The sequence below is a fragment of the Lepus europaeus genome, chromosome 7, assembly GCF_033115175.1.
Source record: "Lepus europaeus isolate LE1 chromosome 7, mLepTim1.pri, whole genome shotgun sequence".
Lineage (NCBI taxonomy): Eukaryota > Metazoa > Chordata > Mammalia > Lagomorpha > Leporidae > Lepus > Lepus europaeus.
Window position 1 is genome coordinate 108,855,095 of NC_084833.1, and position 27,253 is coordinate 108,882,347.

Sequence of the window (27,253 nt, forward strand, 5' to 3'; positions counted from 1 at the left end):
TTGGGGAAGTTTTAGGAGGGTGAAATCGGTGTGGCTGGAACTATTCAGTGCTTACCAGGGACACACTGGGATTGAGACACAAGAATGGAGTAAGTTTTACGTAGGATTTGGGTGTGGGTAAAGAAAAACAGAGTGTGGCCAGTGCTGTGGCGCAGCTGGTTAACGCCCTAGCCTGAAGCACTGGCATCCCATATGGCCGCCAGTTCTAGTCCCGGATGCTCCTCTTCTGATCCAGCTCTCTGCTATGGCCTGGGAGAGCAGTAGAAGATGGCCCAAGTCCTTGGGCCCCTGCACCCACGTCAGAGGCCCAGAGGAATCTCCTGGCTCCTGGCTTCGGATTGGTGCAGCTCCAGCCCTTGCGGTCATTTGGAGAGTGAACCAGTGGATGGAAGACCTCTCTCTCTCTGTCTCTACCTCTCTCTGTAAAATTAATCTTAAAAAAAAAAGAAAAGCTGAGAGCTTTCCAGAAAAAGAGATTGGCTGGACAAAAAACACAGGGTGAAATGACAGGCTCTGTTCGGGGTTCAGCAAGGACAAGCTCAGTGTAGCTAAGTGGTCATGGAACTCAGTAGGGTCTGAGCATGGAAAGGTATGCTGGGGCCAGGCAGGTGGATCTGCTGTGGGGAGTAGCTGGATGGTGTGAGACAGGCAAAGGCAGGAGACAGAGAAATAGGAGGTGGTGGCAGTGGCTGGGAGGCAAATCCCTGGCATTCCTTAGGGACTGGACAGCGGAATGGCTGCAAGGGTATGGAGAGTGCAGGACAGCTCTGCTGGGGATTCGCATGTGGGTAACTGGTCCTATTAATTGAAACTGGGAAGTCAGAAAGAGCCTCTGATTCTGTGAAAAGATAAGGGGTTGCATTTGGGACGTGGAGTTTGAAAGGATCTCCAAAGGGACATTTCCTGTTAGCAGCCAGAAACAGGAGTCTGATGTGTGGATAAGAAATTAGGGCTGGGCTGGCACTGTGGCGTAGTAGGTTAAGCCTCCACCTGCTGCGCCGGCTCCTCTTTTGATCCAGCTCTCTGCTTGTGGCCTAAGAAAGCAGTGGAAGGTGACCCAAGTGCTTGGGCCCCTGCACCACGTGGGAGACCCAGAAGAAGTTCCTGGCTTCAGATGGTCTCAGCTCTGGCCACTGTGGCCATTTGGGATATGAACCAGCAGATGGACAACCTCTTTCTCTGTCTCTCCCTCTCTCTGTCTATAACTCTACCTCTCAAATAAATAAAATCTTAAAAAAATTAGAGTTAAGGGTAAGGATTTTGGAATTATCTATATGAGCTGACAGTTAAGAATTGATAGGTTGTAGTGCTATCTCATTATGGTTTTCACTTGCATTTCTCTAAAGATTACCAAGGTTGAGTGAACACTTGCACATACTAAGTTGCCACCCATGTAACTTCTGAAGTGTCAACTCAAATCTTTGGCTCATTTTAAAAATTGGGTTGTTTTCTTATTATTGAATTTTGTTTTCAACAGTAGAGACAAGGGCTGTAATCTTATTATTGAATTTTGAAAGTTCCTCCTTTGAGATCCAAGTCCTTTACCCAGTATATTCTTCACATATAATATTTTCTCTGTCTATGACTTAATATTCTGCTAACATCATCTTTTTAAAAAGATTTATGTATTTATTTGAAATGCAGTTAGAGAGAGAGAGAGAGAGAGAGAGAGATCTTCCATCAGCTTGTTCACTCTCCAAATGGCTGCAATGGCCAGGGCTGGGCCAAGCCACAGCCAGGAACCAGGAGCTTCATTCGGGTCTCCCATGTAGGTGTCAGTGATCCAAACACTTGTGCCATCTTCCACTACTTTCTCAGGTGCATTAGCAGGGAGCTGGATCAGAAGTGGAGTAGCTGGAACTTGAACTGGCACTTGTATGGGATGTTGATGTGGCAGGTAGCAGCCTAACCTACCATGCCACAATGCCGGCTCCTAACATCTCCATTTGAAGAGCAGACATTTCTAATTTGGATAATCTGGTTTGCTGAGTTTTTACTTTGTAATGTTGTGCTTTTGGTGTCTTATCTAAAAAAAAAATCTTTGTCTAACTCAAAGTCATGAAGATATTCTTCTAGGGGTTTTATTGTCACGACTTTTACCTTTGTAGTCTATTTGTGTTCATTGTTGTATATTATGTGAGACAGTTTGAAGTTCTTTTTTTTTTTTTTTTGCAGGTTGACAACTTTAGTCAGTTCTCATCCACATTGACTGTAAATTTTTGAAAGTGGTAACAGGTACAGAGATAACCGAAGTGTAGAGCTTGTTCGGTGAACCTTCATCCTCTATGTTTTCTGGACAGTCTCGTGGGATGTTCCTTATTCCTTTGGCCCAGACAGCTTGGTTGAACCTGGATATCAGTGCACACATCTGGAGCCTCCATCTCTTTCATGGCAAAATTCTGGATTTTTGAGTGCCTGAGAGGCATGCTTCTCCTTTTGTTGTTGTTTTTAAAAATTAATGTTGGGGTCAGTGCTGTGGCATAGTGGGTAAAGCCACCACCTGCAGTGTTGGCATCCCATATGGATGCTGGTTCGAGTCCAGCTCTCTGCTATGGCTGGGAAAGCAATAGAAGATGGCCCAAGTCCTTGGGCCCTTGCACCCATGTGGGGGACCCGGAAGAAGCATTAGCCCAGCTGCAACCATTGCAGTCATCTGGGGAGTGAACCAGCAGATGGAAAACCTCTCTCTCTCTCTCTGCCTCTCTGTAACTATGCCTTTCAAGTAAATAAATAAATAAATAATAAAATCTTTAGGGCCGGCACTGTGGTGTAGCAGGTAAAGCTTCTGCCTGCAGTGCCAGCATCCCAAATGGCCTCCGGTTTGAGTCCCAGCTGCTGCACTTCTGATCCAGCTCTCTGCTGTAGCCTGGGAAAGCAGTAGAAGATGGCCCAAGCCCTTGGGCCCCTGCAGCTGTGTGGGAGACCTGGAGGAAGCTCCTGGCTCCTACCTTTGGATGGGCTCAGTTCCGGCTGTTGTGGCTAACTGGGTAGTGAACTAATGGATAGAAGACCTCTCCCTCTCTCTGCCTCTCCTTCTCTCTGTGTGTAACTGATTTTCAAGTAAATAAATAAATATTTTAAAATAAAATAAAATCTTAAAAAGCTAATGTATTTATTTTGAAAGGCAGAGTTATAGAGATAGAGAGAGAGCTTCCATTCACTAATTCACTCCCCAAATGGCCGTAATGGCCAGGGCCCATCCGAAGCCAGGAGCCAGGAGCTTCTTTCCAGTCTTCCACATGGGTGGAGGGGCCCAAGCACTTGGTCTATCCTTCACTGCTTCCCCAGACCACTAGCAGGAAACTGGATTGGAAGTGGAGCAGTGGGGACTCAAATGGTTGCCCAGATGGGATACCGGTGCTGCAGGTGGCAGCTTTACTAGCTAGGCCACAGCGCCGGCCCCAGGGCACACTGCTTGAAGCCCACTCCGTGCACGCTCCTGTGACTGTTGATGATATACTCTCTGGCCACCGCTTCGTTGATGGCAGAATGGCCTTTCCTTTTCTCACCATCCTTCTTTGCAGGGGCCATCGTGTAGGACCCATGTTGGAAAGGAAGTGTGAGAGGGATTGTCATTCTTTTTCTTTAACCTACGGGAACATTCAATTGTTTCAGCCCAAGTTGGAGAAAAAGCACATTTTCACTTGAGCCTCTATCAAAATCAATTTTCTGTGGATGAAAGGTCTTCAAAACGTTCATAGAAAAATGCATATTATGAAATAAGTATGCATGGATTTCATTATTTTTTGCATCAAAATAAACTTATCTTTTAATTCCGTTTTTCCATGAACTTTGCGTGTAAGGGTCAAAGAAGTAATTTTGCTGGGAGGAATAGAAGTTGGCACAGAATCCTTCAAAAGCCAAGAGAGGTTTGTCTGAAACGTTTATAAAGTGCCTTTTGTTGTTAGGCAAGGGGCTAGATACTGGGGATAGAAAAACTTGAAGAGCGATAGTTGAAGACTAAATCAGCTATTGAAATTCAGTGTTAGAAGCATGGGTTTCTCTCTCTCTCTCTCTCTCTTTCTTTCTTTATTTTTTAAGATGTATTTCTTTATTTGAAAGGAAGAGTTACAGAAAGAGAGAAAGAGGGAGAGACAAAGAGAAAGATCTTCTATCTGCTGGTTCGCTCCCCAAATGGCTGCAAAGGCCAGAGCAGGGCCAATCTGAAGCCAGGAGCTCCGTCTGGGTCTCCCATGCAGGTGCAGGGGCCCAAGCACTTGGGCCATCTTCTGCTGCTTTCCCAGGCCACAGGCAGAGAGCTGCATCAGAAGAGGAGCAGCCAGGACACGAACCAGCGCCTGTATGGGATGTCGGCACCGCAGGTAGAAGCTTAGAATACTGTGTCAGAGCGCCGGCCCCAGGCATGGGTTTCTAGGTGAACATGTTGTCATGGCACTTGACCAGCCTCTGTGTTCGGGGAAGGCTTCCTGGAGGAGGGGATGTCTGAGCTGAGAATGTCCTGTGTGAGAGTGGTCAGTGAGCAATGGGAAGAAGGCGGGAGGAAGAGAGTGAGCAAGTGTACACAGGCATGCTACGGGAATGTGTGAGTGCATACGCACCTGCGTGCCTGTGTGCATGCGTGTGGACCTGTGTGTGTAGGGCTGTGCTGTGATTCGTTCACTGTTCCTGGAAGGTAGAAGGGATGAGCAGCGAAGCAGAATCCATGCATACTAGGGGTCTTCAAAAAATTCATGGAAAACCAATGTATTATTGGGGAAAAAAGCTGCATGGATTTCAATTTTTTCTGCACCAGAATAAACTTACGGTTTCGTTCCATTCTCCATGAATTTCTTGACGTTCCTTGGAATGGAGTTTCAGAGAGAGCCAGAGTTTCTTTGCCGCTGCGATGAATTCCCTGTATTTAGAGGTGGGAGACGTGGGTAAGAATGAGCAGCCTGCTTGGAACCAGCGCCGTGGGGTCGGACCAGGCTGAGAGGACTGATCTGGGAACGACTGAAGAGCTCCGCCAGAAGCAGTGGGTGGCTGGTGGTTAGGGTGAGGGGCTGGGGCCTGGGTGGCCGCCATGAACTAAACTTGAGAATACAGCAGGATGAAGATGGCCTTCTAAAAGCCCAGGAGAGAGGCCTCAGAGGGAACCTACACTGCTGGCACCTTGACCTTGGACTTGCAGCCTGCCTCCGGAATTAAGTCTGCAGCCCTGGCCAGTGAACAGTGTGTGGAGTGAGAGGGCACCAGCCGAGCAAGGCCAGGGGTCCCGATGGCCCAGGGTCAGGGCCAAGGTGAGGATGAAGGTGTGTGCTGTGATTCCCTGTGCCAGGAGGGTGGACTGGAGCAAAGGGCTCTGTGAGGATGCAGTGAGTGGAGGAGGCTGGTGCCCCAGCCGTCACAGGAGAGGGGCTGCGGAGGGAAAGGGAGTCTGGACAGGAAGGGTCAGCAAAGGCATGGGCAGGGAGCAGAGGGCCTTCCAGGCCCTTCGAGGCCCTGTCACTGTGCAGGTAGAAGGGGCTGCCGCAGCTACACTATACGTGGAAGCCAGGCTGCAGGGCGCAACCCTTCTGACAAGAGGCAGGGCCCGAGGGCTTTGAGCAAGTCAGTGACCAGGTGCCTCTCCTGGGTCGTCCTGGCCACACACATTAGGGGTGATCTACAAAGTGGCAGAGTGGGAGCCAGCATGCAGCCTGGTAGTTGGGATGACTGCCTTCCATAGCAGAGTGCTTGGCTTCAATACCTGGGTCTGGCTTCTGAGCCAGCTTCCTGCTAACGCAGATCCTGGCAGCTAGCAGTGATGGCTCAGGTAATCAGGTTTCTGCTACCCATGTGGGAGACCTGGATTGCATTCCTGGCTCCCAGCCGTGGCCTGGGCCAGGTCCAACTGTTTTGTGCATTTGGAGAGTGAACCAGCAGATGAGAGTGCTCGCTCTCTCTCTCAACCTCTCTCTCTCTCTCTCTCTCTCTCTATCTCTCTCTCTCCCTTTCACACAAATAAAAACTAAATGAATAAATAGGGAAGTGTGTAGTAGGGGAGCCAGGCCACCAGCCCTTGGGAAGGTTTTTTTTTCGCACAGTGGACACGGGCATGGGACAAGAGCAGGGAGAGGAGTGTGGGATCAAGATGGGCATGGCCGAGGGACTGCCCTTTCCTTGGCGTGAGTCTTAGGACTGGCCAGAGTGGACAGTGCTTGGGGCTCATGGGGAGAGCAGCTCGATGTGAAGGCAAAGGGTAGTGCCTGGGCCTAAAGGGGACACACTGAGTCCTTCCTGGTTGGAAGAGCCCCCATGGCTGGAAAGCAGAGGCAGATCCAGTCCTTAAACGTGCCTTCCCCATCTCAGCCCCGCCCTGCCGCCGCCAAGCCTCACTGAGGCTGCTGCTTCACTCCTACACACAGCAGTCCCCAGGGCTGAAGGATGTGCTGGCGCGTCCTGTTCCTCACTTGGTAGCTGCTGGGAACTCTGAACGTCCTGACCTAGCCGTGCAGTGGGGCCTTGGGGACACAGCGTAGACCTGAAGCATCAGCGGCACATTAAGTCTTGAGCACGCTCTTTTCCTTCATCCATCTGGCCCCTCCCCTGGGACAGCTGAGGACCAAGTGTGCTGCTGGTAGCTGCCTGTTGGGGACATGTTCTTCTTGATCTTGGACTTGCAGCCCTGGCCAAAGGAGCCTTAGCCTCCGCCTTGTCTTTGGTGGCCATAGCCCTGGAATCTGGGTCCCTAGTGGCCCCGTAATAATCCTGATCCCCATAGGGTTGGTGCCACCCACCCACCCAACTGAGGCTGTTCTCAGACAGAAGTGAAACACTATGTAAAACCTAAAGCCCGGCCGGCGCCATGGCTTAACAGGCTAATCCTCCACCTCGCAGCGCCGGCACACCGGGTTCTAGTCCCTGTCGGGGCGCCGGATTCTATCCCGGTTGCCCCTCTTCCAGGCCAGCTCTCTGCTATGGCCTGGGAGTGCAGTGGGGGATGGCCCAAGTCCTTGGGCCCTGCACCCGCATGGGAAACCAGGAGAAACACCTGGCTCCTGGCTTCGGATCAGCGAGATGCGCCGGCCGCGGTGGCCATTGGAGGGTGAACCAACGGCAAAAGGGAAGACCTTTCTCTCTGTCTCTCTCTCTCACTATCCACTCTGCCTGTCAAAAAAAAAAAAAAAACTAAAGCCCAGTGAACCGCGGTGTCCAGGAAGGCGAGACTCTGGTGGATCCCAGTGAGTTGGAGAGCACCTGCCAAATATTTTTGAGTTCAGAGTCTTGTGTTAGAGCCTGGAGGGTGGGAGGGGAGGAGGAAAAAGAGGTGCAGAGGCGATCTCATATTCCCCTTAACATAAGGTTCTCTGGTCATTATGCCTCTGTCTCTCCAAGTGTGTCTGGTGATGCTCTGTGGGTCTGTTGTGCAGTTTGACATGGCTGGCTGGTGTCCTGCACATCTGGGTTTGTCTTAATCAGCCCAGGCTGCCATAACGAGATAGCATGGTCTGAGTGGCCTACACAACAGAGATTCATGGCTCACCATTCTGGAGGCTGGGAATTCCAAGGCCATAGTGCAGCAGGTTCAGTTCCAAGTGAAGGCTGTCTTCCTGGCTTACAGAAGGCCACCGCCTCTCTGTGTCTTCACATGGTGGAGAAAGTGAGCTCTCTACTGTCTCTTAAAGGGACACTAATGCTGTTAGACCGGGGCGCTGCCCTTATGACCTCATTGAAAGCCAAGTGAAGTCACACCGGGGGTCCGTGGTTCATTGTAAGAATTGGGGGTGGGGGCAGTGCAATCCATCGTGCATGTCTCGAATGCGTCCTTTACAAAAGGAGGGGACAGACAGAGCTCACAGGCTTGGGACAACTCCTTTTGCGTGTGTTGCCTGCTACAGCCCAGGTGTGGCAGTGCCCTTTGTGTACTGATGGGGAGAGCCAAGTCCAGTGTGATTCTGTTACATGAACACCAGGATCCAAGCATAACTGAGTTTCCAGATTCCCACGGGGCAGGCATTTTCTGAGAGATTATTTAATCAATGTATTTCATTATATCTGATTTGGTAACTAGTAGTTTGTGGGATGGAAAAGTTGGTAGCACAGAGTTGACATGGCCCAAAGAGGAAGGATTGATGCCTCCATTCTAAAACTCTCACTGGGGGCCTGGGCATTGGCCTGGTGGTTGATGTGCTTGTTCAGATGCCCCTGTGCCACACCAGAGTGCCTGGGTTCAGGTCTCAGCTCTGGCTGCTGGTTCTAGCTTCCTGCCGATGTAAAACACGGGAGGAAACTGTGATATTTCAAGTGCTTGGGCTCTCACCACCCCTGTGGGAGACCGGGGTTGACTTCCTGGCTCCTGGCTTTGGTCCCACTCAGTTCCAGCCATTGGGGACATCTGAGGGGTAAGCCACTAGATGGCAGTTCGGACTATGTGTCTGTATGTCTCGTTCTCTATATAAATAAATAAATAAATAAATATTTAAATAAATAAATAAATAAATATTTATAAATAAATAAATATTTTTTAAATAAAAAAGGGGCCTGTGTTGTGGCATAATAAGTTAAGCTACCAGGAGCACCGGTTCAAGTCCAGCTGTTCCACTTCTCATCGAGCTCCCTGCTAATGCACCTGGGAAAGCAGCAAAAGATGGCCTAAGACCTCGAGCTCCTGCTGCCCACGAGGGTGACCAAGATAGAGTTCTGGGCTCCTAATTTTGACCTGGTCCATATGTGGCTGTTGTAGCCATTTAGGGAGTAATCCAATGGATGGAAGATCACTCTTTCTATCTCATCCTTTCTGTCACTCTTCCTTTCAAATAAATAAACAATTAAAAAAAAAAAAAAAAAACAGGGCCAGCATTGTAGCATACCTGGTAAAGTTTCCACCTGCTGCACCAGCATCCAATTTGGGGACCAGTTTGAGTCTCAGCTGCTCCACTTCTGCTCCAGCTCCCTGCTAATGGCCTGGGAAAATAGTGGAGGATAACCCAAGTGCTTGGGCTCTTGCCACCCATGTGGGAAGAACCAGAAGAATCTCCCAGGTCTTGACTTCTGCATGGCCCAGCCCTGGCCATTGTGGCCATTTGGGGAGTTAACCAGCTGTTAGATGATCGATCAATCTCTCTTTCTCCCTCTCTCTCTCCCTCCCCCTCCCTGCATCTCTGACTTTCACATAAATAAAATATAAATCAATGGCCGGGGTGGTGGCTCAGCAGGTTAAAGCCACGGCCTGCAGGGCCAGCATCCCATATGGGCACTGCTTTGAGTCCCAGCTGCTCTATTTCCAATGCAGCTCCCTGCTAATGTACCTGGGAAAGCAGCAGAAGATGGCCCCAGTGTTTGGGCCCCTGCACCCATGCGGGAGACCCGAAAGAAGCTCCTGGCTCCTGGCTTCGGCCAGGCCATCCTGGCTGTTTGAGGGCATTTGGGGAGTGAACTAGCAGATGGAAGATCTCTCTCTCTCTCTCTCTCTCTCTCTCTCTCCCTCTCTCTCTCTCTCTCTCTCTCTCTCTGGCTCTCTGGCTCCTTCTCTCTTTCTGTAACTCTGTCTTTCAAATAAGTAAATAAGGGGCCGACACCGACACTGTGGCATGGCCAGTAAAGCCATTGCCTGTGGTGCCAGCATCTCATATGGGCACCGGTTTGAGGCCCAGCTGCTCTACTTCTGATCCAGCTCTCTGCTATGACCTGGGAAAGCAGTAGAAGATGGCCCAAGTCCTTGGACCCCTGCTCCCACGTGGGAGACCCGCAGGAAGCTCCTGACTCCTGAATTCAAATCGGCACAGCTCTGGCTGTTGTGGACAACTGGGGAGTGAACCAGTGCATGGAAGACCTCTCTCTCTCTCTACCTTTCCTTTCTGTGTAACTCTGACTTTCAAATAAATATATAATTTTAAAAAAATAAGTAAATAAATCTTTTAAAAATCTTTAAAAAAACCCAAAAACTAAATATTGTATTGCAAGAAAATTTAAAAAAATAAAAAGCTCACAGGGGCTGGGGTGGCAGTGGGAGAGGTGGAGTTTTCGGAGCCCATGGTCCAGCCTGTCACCTTTAATGTCTCCAAGTCGGCTCACCTCCATGACACTTCCTCTACAGTGGCTTGAAGGCTCCTGTGCCCCAGCAGCAAGTCCCTGGCAAGAGGGGTTCTCACGGGAGGGAAGCCGAGCCCCGGGCAAGGGTGCCAGGTCCAAAGTCACCAGCTGAGGTCACCTCTGTCCTCTCCCGCCCACCAGCCCTGAGAGATGGACAGGCCACCGGCTCCTCTCACCTGTGTTCTCTCGTGTCTGCATTAAGATAACACCCCCAGCCCACAGAGCTGCTGCGAGGGTCAACAAGCTAATGTCCGTTAAGCACATACACGGGCATTGTCATTGGATGAACATAGCACCCCTGTCGCCTCTCTGTGGCTTGTGCTTTGTGATGCTGCTGACTCCTGACATTCAGTGTCTTTCCCATGCTCCAGGACTAGGCTGAAGGTTTCACTTTCCTGTCCCCTTCCGTTCCCTTCCCTCCCCTCCCCTCTCCTCCCCTCCCCTCCGCCCTGCTCTCCCCTCCCCTCCTTTCCCCTCTCCTCCCCTTCCTTTACCTTCCTTCGACAGAGGGACAGAGAGAGAGAGTGAGCGAGCAAGCAAGCTTCCATCTGCCCCAAACAATCGGGACTTGTCCAAGCTGAAACCAGGAGCTGGGAAGTGAACCCAGGTCTCCCGCATGGGTGGCAGGAACCCAGCCCCTTGAGCCATCGCTGGTGCCTCCCAGGGTGTGCATTAGCAGGACGCTGGAGTCAGGAGTGGAGCCGGCACTAGAATTCAGGCTCTTTGCGTTTTAACCGCTGGGCCCTCCACTATGATGCTTTTAACAGTGCAGCATTTTTCCCATATCAGATCTTATGTGGAACCCAAATATCTGAAACTGACGGATGTGGAGTTGTGCTTGTTTCAGCGGGTATGGGGCTAGATAGACAGCCTTCCCCCCCACTTCCCTCCTGTGGAGCCTGGGGGTCTCCCACAGACCACCACCTAAGACAAACTCCTCACTTTCTTTCTGGTCCCAAAGTTGTTGTTGCTGGCACGGTGCAGCGCTGCTGCTGTGGTTTCTGCTTCTTGAGCAACCTCCTTGTCCTGGTCCTGCTTCCCTTGGCAGGAGGTATGAGGGAGCCCAAACTCTCCATTCACACCTGTAGCGTCCTTTGGCCACTGCTGCAGGTGTTTCAACACCTTAGGTGTGCGTGGACTTTGCTGTTGCATTTACTTTATCATCTATGACTTGGGATGCTGTTGGGTTGCCCTGGCATGCATGGCCAACCTGAGAATGAAATTTAACATTTGTTTATTGCCCAATAAGACTAGGTTTCTAAGTAAATCCCCAAAATAGGGGGGAAAAAATCCTCTGCCGTATTCTGTGTCTTGGTTTCTGGTTTGTGAAATGGTGCTAATGAGGATTGGAGTCCTGTACATGGAACCCAGGTCTTTCTGTCCACCCTAGACAGAGAGAGTGAAGTGAATTCTGTTTGGCTTGATTCCCTGTCTTGTCATCAACCTCTGAAAGATAAGCTTCATCTTTCTTTTTTTCCCTCTAATGGCTTTATTGAAATATAATTCACCTATCACATAATTCATTCACTGAAAGTATGCGATTCAGTGATTTCAGTGTATTCTCAGAGTCGTCAACCATCACCATAATCAATTTTAGAACATTTTCGCCCTCTCACAAATGAAGTACCAAATGCATTAACAGGCACTCCTCATTTCTCCCCAGCTTCGCTCCGGCTTCCTAGACAACCACTAACCTACTTTCTGTCTCTAAACGGTCACCTGCTCTGATAGAAATGGCATCATCCAGCGTGTGGTCTTTTGTGTCTGGCTTCTTTCACTTAGCATGTTTTCAAGGTCCACCCATGCACCTGTCCTGTATTCCTGTGTTTGTCATTGCATGAAGTTCCATCGTAGGGGTAGACCATATTTTATTTATCCATCAGTCAGTGGACATGTAGGTTGTTGCCATTTTCTGGCAATTACAAATAATACTGCTAGGAATTTTTGTATGCAAGTTTTTGGATGGAGATTTTCATTTTTGTAACGTTCCCTCTCAAGAGAAGTAAGGATCTCAGTACTAGATTGATTGAGTGCCTGCTGTGTGCAAGTCACTTTGGTGACTACATACTGTCCCAGGTAATCCTCACAATAACCCCAGGAGGAGGCTTTCTCCACACTTGCTTACAAGTGGGGAACTGAGTGATGAAGGGTAGGACCAGCACTGGAAGCGGGGCCTCTGTGATGCTGTAACCCTTACTCTTTGCAATGGGCGGCTCTCGGTGCTACTCCTCTGCGGCCATCCACATTGATGAAGTCTGTGCTGGGCCATCTACCTACATTATCTTCTTGATCCTCATGAACATCACTGTTCCTGCTGTTCAGTGAGGAAGAGAGGTTCTGAGAAAACATGTCGCTCCCCTGGTGACATGGCTCACTGGTGTCAGGTCCTGGGAGCCAGCACTCAGCATTTCTGCGGCTGCTCCTTCATGTCACACTCTCCCACACAAGCCTGGCCTCCTGTAATGCCCTTTCACCTTGGGGAGAGTTCTTCATGTGCCCAGAATTCAGTTCCAAAGGACGGCCAGTCTGCTTTCCTTTACACACGTGTGCCTGTCTGTGTGCATGTAGACGTGTGTCCGAGGGCATCATGGTCCCTGGGCTGAGGGACCTCACACAGACAAGAGCCTGCCAGGGCACTCCAGGGCTCCGGGCGTGCACGTTCACACCGGAATGCCCTGCCCTGGCTACCCTGAGCTCTGGAGAATGCAGAATGCTTTGGAGGCTCGTTGGGAGGCTGGCCGGGAGGAGGGGGTCGGGCAGAGCTGCCTGGAAGAGGGAGGTGGCCGCGGGGGAGGCTGGAGAAGGTGGGGTGACAGTGGTGGACGAGTACCAACTGTCTCCCTGTGGTTGCCTGCCCACAGCTGCTATCTTGGACGACCCCATGGAGTGCAGCCGAGGGGAACGGCTGTCCATCACCCTGGCCAAGAACCGCATCAACCGCGCTCCTGAGAGACTGGGCAAGGCCAAGGTCGAAGTGGACATCTTTGAGCTGCTCAGAGACAGCGAGTACGAGACTGCAGAAACCAGTACGTAGAAGGGGCAGCGGCGCCCTCTGCCTCCGTGGCTGGCAGAGGGTGAGCTGGCGGTGTGAGCCGTGTCCACTGCTAGGCCTCTGATGGAGATATCCCCAGGGGCGGGGGAGAAAGTGTACCAGGAGCCCCCGGGGGCTCTCAGCCTAGATTAGAGTCTCAGGTTTTGTTGGGAGTCACATGTGGAGTAGAGCTAAGACAAGAAATGTGTTCATTCATTCATTGATCCACCCACGCATTCCTTCCTTCATATATCGATCCATTCACCTCCTAGACATTTTGTGCACAAATCCCTGAATGAAATCCTGTGTATCGTTAAGAAAGAAGAGAGGGCCAGCCCGGGGCAGCCTAGCCGTCTCATGACTGACCGATTGTCTTGCTTTCTCCTGCTGAAGACAATGTTGTGGGAGTGAATTGGGACTTGGGTTGGAGTTTGACCAATCACCACGGGAACCTTGGGCCTCAGTTTCTTCAGCTGTAAAATGGGAGTGCTAGGCTCTACTTTGCAAAGCTCACCAGTAGCGAAGATTTAAGTAACCGAAAATATAGGAAAATCCTCTATGAGTTGCAGTATTTTACAGAAATGCATAGGAGGGGGTCTTCAGAAAGTTCATGGAAAACCATATTATGAAAAAGCTCCATGGAGTTCAAAAAATTTTGTACCAAATTCAGCTGATGTTTTAATTCCATTTTCCATGAACTTTTTGCAGTAGCCGTAGGAGAGGCGACTAAACTTGCTCCTGTGGAGCCCCTGCTATGCGCAGGGCACCACTGTTCATCCCACAGCAGCCTGAGAGTTAACTGTTTTTGGTTCCACTTTGGAAAAGAAAAACGGAGGCTCGAAGACATTGAGTGCTTTGCCCGCCCACCCAGCCAGGCAGTGGCTGAGCCGGACCTGGGACCTGGGAGCCCAGAGCACATTGGCTACCCTTCTCCTGCCATCCCCCGGCAGGTTGCTGGTATTGCCTTGGCGACCTCGCTGGATTAGGCCCAGATTAGTGGGTCAGCAACTTCTCAGGAAAGAGCCCCTCAGTGGAGGCTGTGGATCCTTAGCATCTGTGCCCCGAGACTTTGCTGAGCGCCCCCCTCCTGTCTCTCCAATCCATTTAGACCTTTAACAGTGCTCAATGGCCAAAACAGAACAATTTGATCGCTGGAGTGTTTATGTCGGGCAGCTGGTGTTCCATTTGAGCATCTAGCAATGCCTGGGCTGTTAGAGGTGCAAAAAAAGAAAAACCTTTTACCCTGGCCCAGGCACTAGAGGTGGGACATTGTAAGGAGCCACATGGGCAAAAATGGAGGAAAGCCGTGGCTCCAGAGACTCACCAGAGTCATCCTCCCTCCCTCCCTCCCTCTCCCTCTCCCTCTCCCTCTCCCTCTCCCTCTCCCTCTCTCTCTCTCTCTCTCTCTCTCTCTCTCTCTCTCTCTCTCTCTCTCAGTGCTCTTGCAGTATTGTTGCAGCATTGGATCCAAGCCCTCCCCTCCCTGCTAGTTCGGTTTCGCTGGCTTATTCATCATACACCTGTTCTCTAACGGCTCCCCAGGCCCAATTTATTCTCTTTGTTCACTCAGGAACCTTTATGGAAATTTTCCTCGATGTCAGGCACGACTTAGGCTCCCATGCATTGGGAACAATTGGGAAGCAGGACAGACACAGTCCCTTGCCCTCAGGTGGCTTGCAGTCCCTTCAGAGTGCACACCAGCCAGGTCCCTCAGTGCCCCTGCATTCCCAGGGTACGGGATCCGATTAGCCCAGCTAGTCTTGCTTGGTGGCCCGTCTGACAGGTTGCAGGTGTTGGCCAGATTGCTTAGTAACTGCCTTGGGGAGAGTGTCCACTCCTGGTCCAGCAGCTGTGACAGAAGGTGGCTCCCACTGCACGGACAGGGCCATTGAGAACAGGAGGATCTCTGGGCTCCGAGGCCTCCAGGAGGGGGCATGGGAGACAAGGACCCACGTGGTCATTCCTTCAGCATCTAGTCAATAAGTCTTCAGTGAGTGCCTATTCTATTTTATTCTAGGCAACGAGAATCTGGCATGAAACACACAAACATCCTCGCTGTTACAGAGGTTAATTTCTAATGCAGGGAAAGTAGGACTCGGGTTTCCCAGGAGCTTCCAGAAGAAAGCGGAAGCGTCAGCAACGACTCCTTGTGAACCTCCTAATCCTGCCCAGCAGCGCTTCTTTGTCCCCAAGGACAGGTCTCAGACAAGGGCTCAGGTTGCTGGATGGTTCTGTCATCTGTGTTTGAGGAACCAGCTCCTTCTTCCTGTCTTGGGTTCTTGGGGCTGCCCTGGTAGAACCCGGAGCACAGATTTTCCCATTGTGGACAGCACCATGCACAGATGCAAATTTCCTCTGCCAGTGACCCCTCTGCCTGGCTTAGTCAAGTCAGTACGTCTTAAATATTAAACTCAATGAATCAGGGGGATGAAGGAAATTGCTATCTTTATTCCACATTACAGAGCTTTGGGTATCTTTTCATGCCTTTCTTTTATTCGCCAAGTATTTTATTACCAAATGGCCCTCAGTTCAGCTTTTACAGCTTAGTGTGTTGGAGACACAATTAGCATTTGTTAGAAAAGAGGGCTTCTGGATCTTTCTACCCCAAAGGCCAGCGTGCTCCCCCACAACAGGTTTTAAACACCATCCAGGTAGTTCTTAGAGAGATTCCAGCCCGCTGTCTGCCTCCTTGAGGGGGCGGGTGGGTGATGGGCTGGTGGTGTTTGCTGAAGCAATGACTGGAAGTCAGCACAGGTCCTGGGACAGGGAAGTGGGAATGAGATGGGGGTCCCTGGGTGGAGGAGGGACAACAGCTGTGATCCGTGATCTCTACTTTGGGGAGACTGCAGTACAGAGGTACTTCAAAAAGTTTGCGGAAAAAGGAATGAAGAGATAAGTTTATTATGGTGCAAAAAAGTTTTAAAATTCATGCATATGAGGGCTCTTCATAAAGTTCCAGGCCTCCCATGTGGGTGGCAGGAACCGAGTTACTTCAGCTGTCACCACTGCCTCCTGGGGTCTACATTAGCAGGAAGGAAACTGGAGTCAGGAGAGGAGATGAGAATCAAATCAGGTCTCCCGTGTGAAGCATGAGCATCTTAGCCACTAGGCTAAATGCCCACTCTAATTCTGTGTTTGTTTATTTGACAGAGAAAGAAAGAGAGAGAGCTCCCTTCTGCTGGTTTACTCCCCAAGTGCCCACAATGGCTGAGGATGGGCCAAGCCACAGCCAGGAGCCGGGAACCCAATCCAGATCTCCCCCGTAGGTGGCAGGGACCAAGCTGCTCTGAATGCCAGAGTCGGAGTCAGCAGGAGGCTAGAGTCAGGATTGGAGGTGGGAATCAAACCCAGGCCCTCTGTTGTGGCATGCAGCCATCTGAGTCCCTTGGCAAAACACACCTGCTCCTCATCTCTAGATAACTCCTACTGGTGCACACTGTGTCACTGCTATGTGACGCTGACCACACTGCGTTGTTTAGGGAGGCTGAGCAGGAGCAGGACAGAGGCAGCGTCTGGAAGGATTCTGGTTGACACCGTGGAACCCACGCATACGGAGGGCTGGCTGCGTCCAGCATGCGGCAGCCTTGGCTTTTGTTCTTGGCTTTCTCCTCTCCCCCTCCCCTGTCGCAGCCTTCCTCCATCCTCCCCCTGTCTCCTGTGTTTTAAAGTTCAGCCGTACCTCCATGACAGCACCGTCTCCGGGGCTCCTCTCAAGCGACCTGTTTGCTGTCAACTCCAACCCTAATTGGGTAGTCCCCTTCCCTGCCTGGTTTTCTTGGCCTGATGCATCTGACAGCCTTGTGCTTTGGAGGCTGTGGTGGGCCGCCTCACGCCAGCTGCCGTTCAGAGGCTCTGCTGTCCCTGGGCTAGTGGCCCAGGGCTAATCTCCACCATTAATTAAAAAACATGCAAGTGACTCTGGGGCCCCAGGCAGCTCCCCAAACCCCACCTATTCCAGGGTGATGAAAGTCACCCAGGTGATGGTGATGTTGGTTTGGAAGGATAGAGGCTCTGATTGAAGCTGGGCTGATCCGATCCAACAGGGTCTGGGTTGTGCCTTACGTTCAGCGGTGGGCGGGTTTCAAAGAGCTCCATGCGCACCACACATAACGACTCCTCCTCGGGGTTGGGAGAGTCTGCCTGGGGAGGCACCGGTTATTTCAGAACGAAGTGAGAAGAAGTTGGAGTCCAGAGGTCAGCCCCCCTCCGCAGAGCATTAATTAGCAGCCAGCCTGGGCACTGGTGAGATGGGAGGAAAAATTGCCCTCTGTTCTAGATGGCTCAGGAAGCCAGATTCTCATGTAGGGCTTTATTCAAAGTGGAGGTGGCCTGTGCAGCATCCTGCAGTCCACATCGACCTCCCCTCCCTCTGCCCTTTCACCATTTTCGCCTGAGGCTTCCTGGTGTTTGACATCCCCACTCCCTCTCTGCAGCCCACGGATCTGAAATCAAAGGGACGGACAGCCCCTGTTGGGTCACCTCCCGCCTGCCCGGCCCCTCCTTCTCTCCCTTCTGTATCTTATCTCCATCTCAGCCTTTCCTTTGCAGGGAGCTCCCACAAGGCATCACGGTCCTCTGTTCCCATAGATCAGTGTGTCCCCTGCGGCTGATGTATTACAGCTTAACTAAGTGCCCACCCCTTTGCCACGCAAACACCCCGAGGCACTGGCCCTGCTGCTGCCAGAGCCAGCCTGAGGTTCAGTTTCCTGCAGAGCTAGAGGCGGGGGGGGGGGCCTCCCCGCGAGCCCCTCACCTGTGCCTCGGTTCGTCTCTGCGAGGCCGCGCATGCTATCAGCTGTCCACACTTGTTTCCCCTTGAAACCCAGGTGCGCGCTGGTTATCGGAGCCTCGTGCAGCTGCAGCGCACCTCTGCGGGGCTGCTCCTCCTGCGCAGGCTTCCGAGCCTCTCGCAGGCTCCGTGGGCCTGACCTCGGCGATTTGGAGCCGCCTCTAATAAGTGAGGTCGGCATCCCTCTGTCAGTTCAATAGAACGAATCGAAGTCAGCGTAAGGAAAAAAAAAAAAGAACTCGCCGGAAGAGACAGGCACACAAACAGTGATGAGTCATCCAGCACGGTTCCTGGCTGTCCTCCTCTGAGTTTCCCACGTCACTGATGCCCACTGGGGACTCAGAACCGCAGTAGATCATGGTGCTTAGAAGGCATCCGGGCCTGCGTTGTGTAGAGGGGGCCACTGAGGCCGTTGCTGATTTCCAGGAAGATGTTAAGATCTGCACATCTACAGGACTCCTAGGTGACTCTCCTGAGGGCGTGCCGGCGCGTGGCTCAGACAGCGCAGCAGGAGGTCAGGACTAGGACTGGAAGAGTGGGTGTTTGGTGCGGTGATAGGGACACTGCTCGGGACACCTTTGTCCCATAGCGAAGGGCCTGGGTTTGAGACCCTGCTCTGCTTCCGTTCCAGCTTCCTATGGATGTAGATCCTTGCAATTAGCAGGGGATGGCTCAAGTGCTTGGTCCCTATGGGAGATATGGATTGGATTCCTGGCTTCAGCCTGGCCCAGCCCTGGCCTTTGGGGCCATTTGGGGAGTGAACCAATGGACGGAAAATTCTCTCTCTCTCTCTCTCTCTCTCTCTCATATTCTCTGTTGCTCTGCCTTTCAAATAAGTAAATCTTTAAAACGATAAAATGAAAACAAGAGGTCTTGTGGGAGCAGGCGAGGGGCCGGGTCGGAGAGCCGTGTGGTCTGGTGCTTGGATTGTATGCATCAGGATTCTAGTCCCGGTTCTGCCAGGGACTCCTGTCCTGTGCATCTGTCAAATGGGAATAGTGTTCTCAGTTCCTGAGGTTTTTGTGAGGATCATGTGAGATGATGCAAGTAAGACTAGAGCAGTGTGGGGCCTGGTGCGAATGCATAGCACGTTTTGCCTGATAGTATGAGTTGTAGGATTATGTAGGCAGTCCTCCCTCTCAGGGTTGCTGTAAGGACCAGGTGGTGATATGGCCGGCAGCTGGGGGCCTGGTACCTGAACAGCCCGGTGTATGGTGTTGCTACTCACACAGCAGTCTGGGGCCGGCTGAGGACACTCCCGCTGGGCCACTGACATTCTCCACTACCTAGGGAACCCCGATCAGGCAGACCCCAGTAGTCAAAGAATGTGAGGGTGCAGAGACCGGGCACTCTTGCCCCTGCATGCTCCCCTCCTTGGCTCCGGGGCCAGTAAGACCAGTCCTCAGAAGCCACTGTCCATTCACGGAGAGTTCAGAAGAGAACATGTTCCAGAAAGCTTTGACCTAGCAGAGGAGCCAGTTCTTTTTTTTTTTTTTTTTTGACAGGCAGAGTGGACAGTGAGAGAGAGAGAGAGAAAGGTCTTCCTTTTTGCCGTGGGTTCACCCTCCAATGGCCGCTGCGGCTGGCGCGCTGCGGCCGGCGCGCTGCGGCCGGCGCACCGTGCTGATCCGATGGCAGGAGCCAGGTGCTTCTCCTGGTCTCCCATGGGGTGCAGGGCCCAAGGACTTGGGCCATCCTCCACTGCACTCCCTGGCCACAGCAGAGAGCTGGCCTGGAAGAGGGGCAACTGGGACAGGATTGGTGCCCCGACCGGGACTAGAACCTGGTGTGCTGGCGCCGCAAGGCGGAGGATTAGCCTAGTGAGTCGCGGCGCCGGCGAGGAGCCAGTTCTTTAGAATAGATGGAGGCCATTGCCTCACCTTGCCCTGGGATGGCTAGGGTTTTGCATTGTGCATGGTGTGCGGCATAAACGGGCACACGGAGAGACCCTGGGTTCCCACCCTGTGAAGTGTCTTCTTGTGGAGGACTCTGGGTTCCCCCAGCTCTCTCTGTGCCTCATCTCTGTCTGCCCTGGAAAGCTGTGATTGTTTACAGCCCACGCTCAGAGAGTGGCCCACATGTGCCACAGCATGTCAGTGAGGAGGGCCTGGGGGCTGGCCCTTCCCTAGGGGGCGCTGAAGTCCTTATCACCTACAGTTCACCCAGCTGGGCCATCCGCCTCCCAGCAAGACCCTTCCCTCCTGCACTCTTCCCTGTCCAAGGGGTGGGAGGGTCCTGGGTCGTCTCAAGGAAGGATTGAGTGCCCGTGAGCCTCTCCAGCCAGCCCAGGTTTCCAAGGGAACTCCAAATTCAGGCCAAAGCTGGCAATTTGGAGGGGAAGGAGTCCCTCCGTGGTTTCGCAACACCCTATGGCGGTCTTTTATGCCAGCAGCTGCTCTGCTGGCTGGAAAACTTGGTTGCCATGGCGATGTCACTCCTGCCTCCATGCTTCCTCTCTTCTCTGCTCCCTGTGACACAGAGGTCAAGCGGATCTCCCTTACCTGCCGTGGCTCCCACAAACTTCTCTAGGTCCTCACATGGATGGCCTTGGCCTGTGGAATCGGGACCCCAAGGTTCCAGCTGAGACCCTTTTGTAGATGATTTCCATTTCTACCGAGCAGGGCATCCTTCACAGAGAACCCAAGACCAATTCCCAGGTCCAGGCAGTCCCCAGGCCATGACTGCCTGGGGTGAGACGATCATTCAGTTTCAGTGGACTCGTTTGGATCATCTCCATTCAGTTGAGTAACCATCTGTTGAGCAGTGCCTTTTGCCAGGACTGAGTAGATGTGACCCTGGCTCTGGATCAGTTTACGATCCTGTGAGAGAGTTGGACACATGGACAGGTGTGAGAGCGCTCAGAACAGCAGGCATAGGCCCACCAACCCTTGAGGCCAGATGTGTTTGGAATTGAGAACGTTTGAGACATTGGACAGATCATGTGGTGCTTATACAGTGCATTAAGTAACATGTCCAGTAACATCTCACACTCGAGCATCTGCACTTACACTGGAACACGCATGCATTGCAAAGAGCGTCCTGTCCGCCCATTTAGATCAGATCTCGGCAGCAAATCAGTCTGATGAAAGACATCCAGTTTCAGAGCGTCTTGGACTTGGACGTGCAACGAGGGATTGTGGCCCTCTTTTGGGATGTCTCCAGGAGAAACTTCCCTTTGTTGAGGCTCGACGTTGTGAGCCTGCCTGGGTCAGAAGCTGGCTGGGAATTCAGAGAATAGGAGAGGTGCCCCGTCTCCTAAAGGCAGCTGACTCAGAGCCACAGTGTGACAAGGTGACGGGAGGGAGGCCGTCGTACCTGGGGGCAAGCTCTGAGCTGGGCACTGCAGGCTTGGTAGGAGTTTGTCAGGCCGAAGGGACAGAGGAGGCCTTGATGGTGATACCCTGAAGACACTAGTAGCCTTTAAAAAAAAAAAAAGTCCTTCAGTGGAAAAGATAAAATATCTAGGATGGCCAAGGAAACCAATTATATGGAATGCAGTTAAAATATTGTAATAGTGGCTCAGGAATATATGTACTTTTTTATTAATGTGTTAAATGGCCAAGCCCAGCATTGGCTCCAATTATTACAATAATTTTGAAGTGGCAGTGAATATCAGTGGTGTTTCATGATACCCACAGCACTGTAATGTGGTGTGAAATATTGGTGATTTTTTTCTGCTGGTGAGAGTCGTGGGTACTGTTAATACACCGTGGTTTGTTGCCTGCACTCGAAATGGAAGGCGACGCTGCATTTCACTAGGGAGTTAGAGAAAATAATGATGGGATTTTTTTCCCAAAAAAAAAAAAAATGTTCACAGACCTCTGACTTCTGCCCACGCATCCCAAGCAGCAAGTTAAGTATCTAGTCAGTGAGAACCACTGGGGAACAGGCACAGGTAGGAAAACAGACTGCGATCCAGGTGAGCCAGCAGGACGCGGGTGGGAGTGTGGGGGAGGGGGAGCAGGACCCGGAAGAGGTCAGATCCACCCGGCTTTCCCTAGCTCATCAGAAGACATTTCTCTATTATGGTGTTGTATTTTTCAATAATATGTTGTAAAAGGAATACGCACTCATTATAGGAAATAGAGAAAGGAGAAAGGGAAGAGAATCGCTCAGTGTTCGATGGCCGAAGCAGTCTGCGAACATCTCAGCTAATTGCCATCCCTGTGGGAGGCTGTGGGTAGGGACTGGTCCCTGGAGTCAAGGGTTGAGCAGTTGAATCTTCACTCAGCTGTTTTATTTTCCTCTCTTGTTTGTGTATCTGTAAAATGAGGATGACAGTAATAGTTCCTATTTTGTCAGGTGATTTTTAGAATTAAATAAGTCAATTCCTGTAAAATGCTTCCAATGGGCCTTAATTAGTACTCAATAAATGTTGGCTTTAATAACATCTTCTTGGAGCCATCCCTCAATGCATAACTAGTCCTTGTATTCGCTTAGCTGTAGCCTTCATATGCATATAATTTTATATCCTGCTTCTTTCTCTTAATACTGTTACATAAATATCTTTAGTGCTATTATAAACTGTTCACGAGCATTTTAAACGCCTAAATAATATTCCATTTGGGCATATGACCCACACCTTATATAACCGCCCCCTTCTGCTGAGACATTCAGTTTATTTCCAGTTCTCCGTGGAAGATGGTGAGCGGGCTCTGGTGACTATTTATTGGGTGTGGGCTTCTGAGTCGGCCTGTGTGCCAGGCATTGACGATGCACAGGTCTGTGAGACAAGCTCGCTGCTTTGGAGGAGCAAGCTGTGTTTTAGGGCTGTCATTGGGAGAGTGGATTAGAAGTGAAAAACCCTGGAGCCGGATACCTTAGAGGGCAGATCATAAACAGGGGCTGACTCAGAACAGCAGTAGTGGGAGTTCGGCGTGGGGGGTGGGGGTGGGAGGATTGGCAGCAGGGAGTGAGCAGGTCCCGTGGGTAGAATCTGGCCCTGGTTGGTGTGTGGGGGGGTAATCAGAGTTAGTGGAGAAGGCAAAGAGGAGCCAAGAGTGCCTAGAGCTTTGAGCTCGAGGAGCCACAAGGAGTAGGAGAGGACAGAGAGCTTCGGTCGTGGTGCTGCCTGGGTCTCCAAGTGCAAGCTGAGTTCTATCATATAGGTAGATCTTGAACCAGGGACTTCAATTGTCTTGTGTTTACTTTTTTTTCTTAAGATTTATTTATTTGAAAGTCAGAGTTCCAGAGAGAGAGAGCAGTCTTCCATCTGCTGGTTTACTCCCTAGATGGCCACAACAGTTAGCGCTGGGCCAGGCTGAAGCTCGAAGCCAGCAGCTTCTTCCAGGTCTCCCGTGTGGGTGGCAGAGGCCCAAACACTTGGGCTGTCTTGTGCTGCTTTTCCCAGGCCGTTAGCAGAGAACTGAATCGAAAGTGGAGCCTACATGGGATGCCAGTGTTACTAGTGGTGGCTTTACCTGCAATGCCACAATGCTGGCCCCTTAAATTTCCTTACCTTCAATTTTCCTGTCTGTAAAAGAGAGATACAAATGAATCTTCTTTATACAAGTGTGGAGAACAAATCAGACAGTGAACTATATGGGTGTCCTTCAAAAAGTTCGTGGAAAAATGGAGTTAAATGTTAACTTTATTCTGGTACAAATTTTTTTTAAAATTCATGCCTTTTTAAAGATTTATTTATTTATTTGAAAGACAGTGTCACAGAGAAGCTGAGGCAGAGGCAGAGAGAGGTCTTTTATCTGCTGGTTCACTCCCTAAACAATGCAATGGCTGCAATGGCTGGAGCTGGACCAATCCAAAGCCAGGAGCCAGGAGCTTCTTCCGGGTCTCCCATGTGGGTGCAGGGACCCAAGGGCTTTCCCAGACCATAGCAGAGAGCTGGATCAGAAGTGGAGCAGCCAGGACTCGAACCAGCACCCATATGAGATGCCGGCACTGCAGGTGTCAATTTTACCCACTACATCACAATGTCAGCCACTCTATGCCTAGTTTTCAATAATGCACATGTCCATGAACTTTCTGAGGACTCCTTATAGGCATGGGTTTCAACATTTTGGGCACTAACATAAACTTATCTTTATTCCATTTTCCACAAATTTTTTGAAGCCTGCCACCCCACCCCCTACCCCGTGTACATCGAATGCAATGTGATGGAGATAAGAATGGTTGTGTAGCATGTCAGGCCCCGGTGTAAGCACTTGGTATGTCTTCAGTCATTATAATTCTCACCACACCTACAAGAGAGATCCTGTTAGTATCCCAGTGTTACAGGTGAGCTAACAAGGCCAAAGCAGTTCCATCACTCGCTCAGGGTCTCACAGCTAGAAGAGAGGACAGAATCCCCAGGAGCTGGGACTCGAACCCTGACAGTCTAGCTACAGAGCCCGTGCTCTGCATGACTGCTTTTCTCAGCCATGTTGGCTCCGGATGCCAGAGGGGAGGCCCTATGGTGAGCTCCAGCAGGACACAGGCCAGAGTGTCGGATTGCCTGGGGAGAGTCGTTGCCCAGGGAAAGGCCTTAGTGAAACCAGGGTTTAGTGACTGGAACAAGGAAGAAGACTGAACAAAGGAAGAGAGAAAGCCTGGGGGGGAGAGGTGCGCGACAGGCAGGACTGGATGGTGCTGGGAAATCCAAAGAGCAAGGCCAACTTCAAGTGTTACAGCAAGGTGACTGCTGACAGGTCACGGTGACCCTGGAGGAAGCAGATGCAGTGCCTTGAGGCGGGCTGGCGGGGCCTCAAGGTAAGAGGTTGAGAGGAGTTGGCTGGAGGAGTGGCTGTAGGGAGTCGTGCAGGCAAATAGTGGATGTGAGGGAGCAGAGTGAACGCCGATGGGGTCAGGAGCCGTGACTCCAAACGCTGCGACCCGAGGTGAGCCACTGGACATCTCAAGGATGCTGGGTTCTTAGTGGTCAAATCAGGAGACCAGACCCCTCCCTGTCTCCTCCAGGCTGCTGTAGGGACTTGGTAGGATGATGGAGTTAAGGCAGCTCACGGGCAGGAAGAGGTCAGTGGGCCAGGGGAACTGAGCTCACTCCTGTGGAAATGGCAGGAACTTCCAAGAGGCTCTACAGAGGTCAAGTGCCCCGGTCATCACTACTTCTGCCACCGGGGATGGTTCTGACTCTCAGGATGATGTATCCCCTCAGGGAAGCCTCTGCCCATGCCCTCCCAGTCAGCTGCGACTCAGGATGGCGTGGGATCCCTGCCCAAGCTCACGGAGCCATAGCTCCTATGGTGAATTCCAATTCTGGGAGCATGCCCTGAGGTTCTTCCCTCGCTGGCTGTGCCCCTGCAGGCAATCGCTCAGCTGTGCTGGCCAATGGGTAGACTCTGGCTCTGGAGAGAGTGGCAGACTCACCAAGAAACCGTGTGTCCATCCCTTACCTCTGTGTCCCAGCCTAATGGGAGTCAGGACTCACTGAATGTGGATGGAAGCTTTGGGTTTTGCAAGAGGAATGTGGTATCTTGCAGCTTCTGCCCGGTGCCGTGGCTTAACAGGCTAATCCTCCACCTTGCGGCGCCGGCACTCCGGGTTCTAGTCCCGGTCGGGGCGCCGGATTCTATCCCGGTTGCCCCTCTTCCAGGCCAGCTCTCTGCTATGGCCCGGGAAGGCAGTGGAGGATGGCCCAAGTCCTTGGGCCCTGCACCCCATGGGAGATCAGGAGAAGCACCTGACTCCTGGCTTCGGATCAGCATGATGCGCCGGCCGCAGCTTCTGCCTGTTCGGGGGGGTGGGGGTGGGGAGGGTGGGGGGTGGCTCCTGCTTCTGACGTCACGGTGTGCGTGCTGGGAATTATCTCAGGCTCTCTCTCCCTGGGGTCCCCCCCTTTCCTCCTGCCCTTCTCTGCTCAACACAGAGCACTTAACTCATTTAACTCATCCATCCTCTTCTCTGACCGCGGGGCTCATTCATCCACGCAGGAGCTGGATGGCTCCTCAGTGGGGGGTTAGAGATGCAGGCAGCTCAGATCCTGCCCTAAGAGGTTTGAGGTCGAGTGAGCAGAGAACTCTAGACAACAGGCTGAAGCTGATACAGACACAGGGGTCTAAACCAGGGGCCTTGGGAGTCCCAGGCAGGCCTAACACCACCTAAAAGAAGCCAGGCACATGTACGAGGGTAGGGAGTGTCCAGTGCTGTGAGGGGTGGGGTGTGTTCCCAGCGGAGGAAGTGCAGGCTCATAGCATGCTGGCTTGGCAGGTCAGTCCCTGACACAGCAAAGGAGTGTGCCAGGGTCCAGGCAGGTGAGGCAGTGACACCCAAGTCCCCTCTGCCGCCCCCCTCCCATTTTCTATTTCTTTTTCTCTCTCATCTGCTCCCACTTTTAAAAATCTTCATTATTATTTTTGAAGTTTTCTTTTTTTCATTTTTATGTGAAAGGCAGAAGTGACAGAGAGAGAGCTCTTCCATGCACTGGTTCGCTCCCTAAATGCCTGCAACAGCCAAGCCTGAACCTGGCCAGGAGCCAGGAATTCAATCCAAGTCTCCCACGTGGCTGGCAGGGACCCAAGCACTTGAACCAACGCTGCTGCCTCCCAGGGTGTGCATTAGCAGGAGGCTGAGCCGGGCATCGAACCTAGGCTGTCCGATATGGGTGCAGGCAACCTGACCACTGCACTGCGCTGCCTGCCTCTCTCCTCTAGACTTTGGCGGTGGCTGAATCCACCTTCTTCCTCTCTGTGTCGTCCTCCGTCCCTCTGCCTATCTGCCTTCCCTCCTCCAAGACTCCTGTGACATTTGGGTTGTACTGAAGGATTGTAGGCTGGGCGGCCGTTCTGTGTGCTGGGCCTTCTGCCCGGCACTACACGCCAGGCCAGGAGCTGGAACCCGCAGGTTGCCTCTGTTAGCCTCTGTCCTTGGTGACAGCCGGACAATTTATACACCCTGCTGCCCATGGCCATATGTTGTCATAACCTGGGTCATTTCCTCATTTACTACTCTCCATAAACTCCAATAAAACTGTCTTGGAGCCCAGCAGTCCAGGGGGAGAAGGAGGGACAGTGGGTTTGGAGGGTCGGCGAGGGGCTGGGGAAGGGTTGGGTGAGGGGCAGCCGGGGAGGAGTGGAGGGCTCAAGGCCCCATTTGATGAGTCCCTTGTTTTGTTTCCTGCCCCTGCCACGGCTGCAGTGTGTCAGATCCTCCCCAAGGGGGTGGTCGCTGTCCTGGGACCATCGTCCAGCCCAGCCTCCAGTTCCATCATCAGCAACATCTGTGGGGAGAAGGAGGTGAGTGCTGGGCGGGGTCGGGGGGACACCTGTGTGGCTGGGCCTGTGCCTGGCCTGGAGACAGCCTTGGCTGGAAGAGCCCATCAAACCTGGGTTGGTGTCACCAACAGCAGCGGCAGCACCTGTACAGATAAGAGGAGTGGGCCGTGGGTGAGCACTTTCTTCTGGTTTGTTTGGATGAAGGGACCCCAGAGAAGCGGTGTGACAGCAGGAGTTTTGAGCTAAACTCCC

The 27,253-nt window shown here is 51.9% G+C and overlaps 1 protein-coding gene across 1 annotated transcript in view; it reads left to right on the plus strand.

The window, feature by feature from the left end:
* The window catches only part of GRIK4 (glutamate ionotropic receptor kainate type subunit 4), a 436,484-nt gene that overhangs the window by 253,028 nt on the left and 156,203 nt on the right, over positions 1 to 27,253 (plus strand). Inside the window, exons 4-5 of the mRNA XM_062198401.1 lie at positions 12,876 to 13,040; positions 26,925 to 27,022. Of these exons, the coding sequence (XP_062054385.1) occupies positions 12,876 to 13,040; positions 26,925 to 27,022 (263 nt within the window). The remainder of the gene's footprint in view (positions 1 to 12,875; positions 13,041 to 26,924; positions 27,023 to 27,253) is intronic.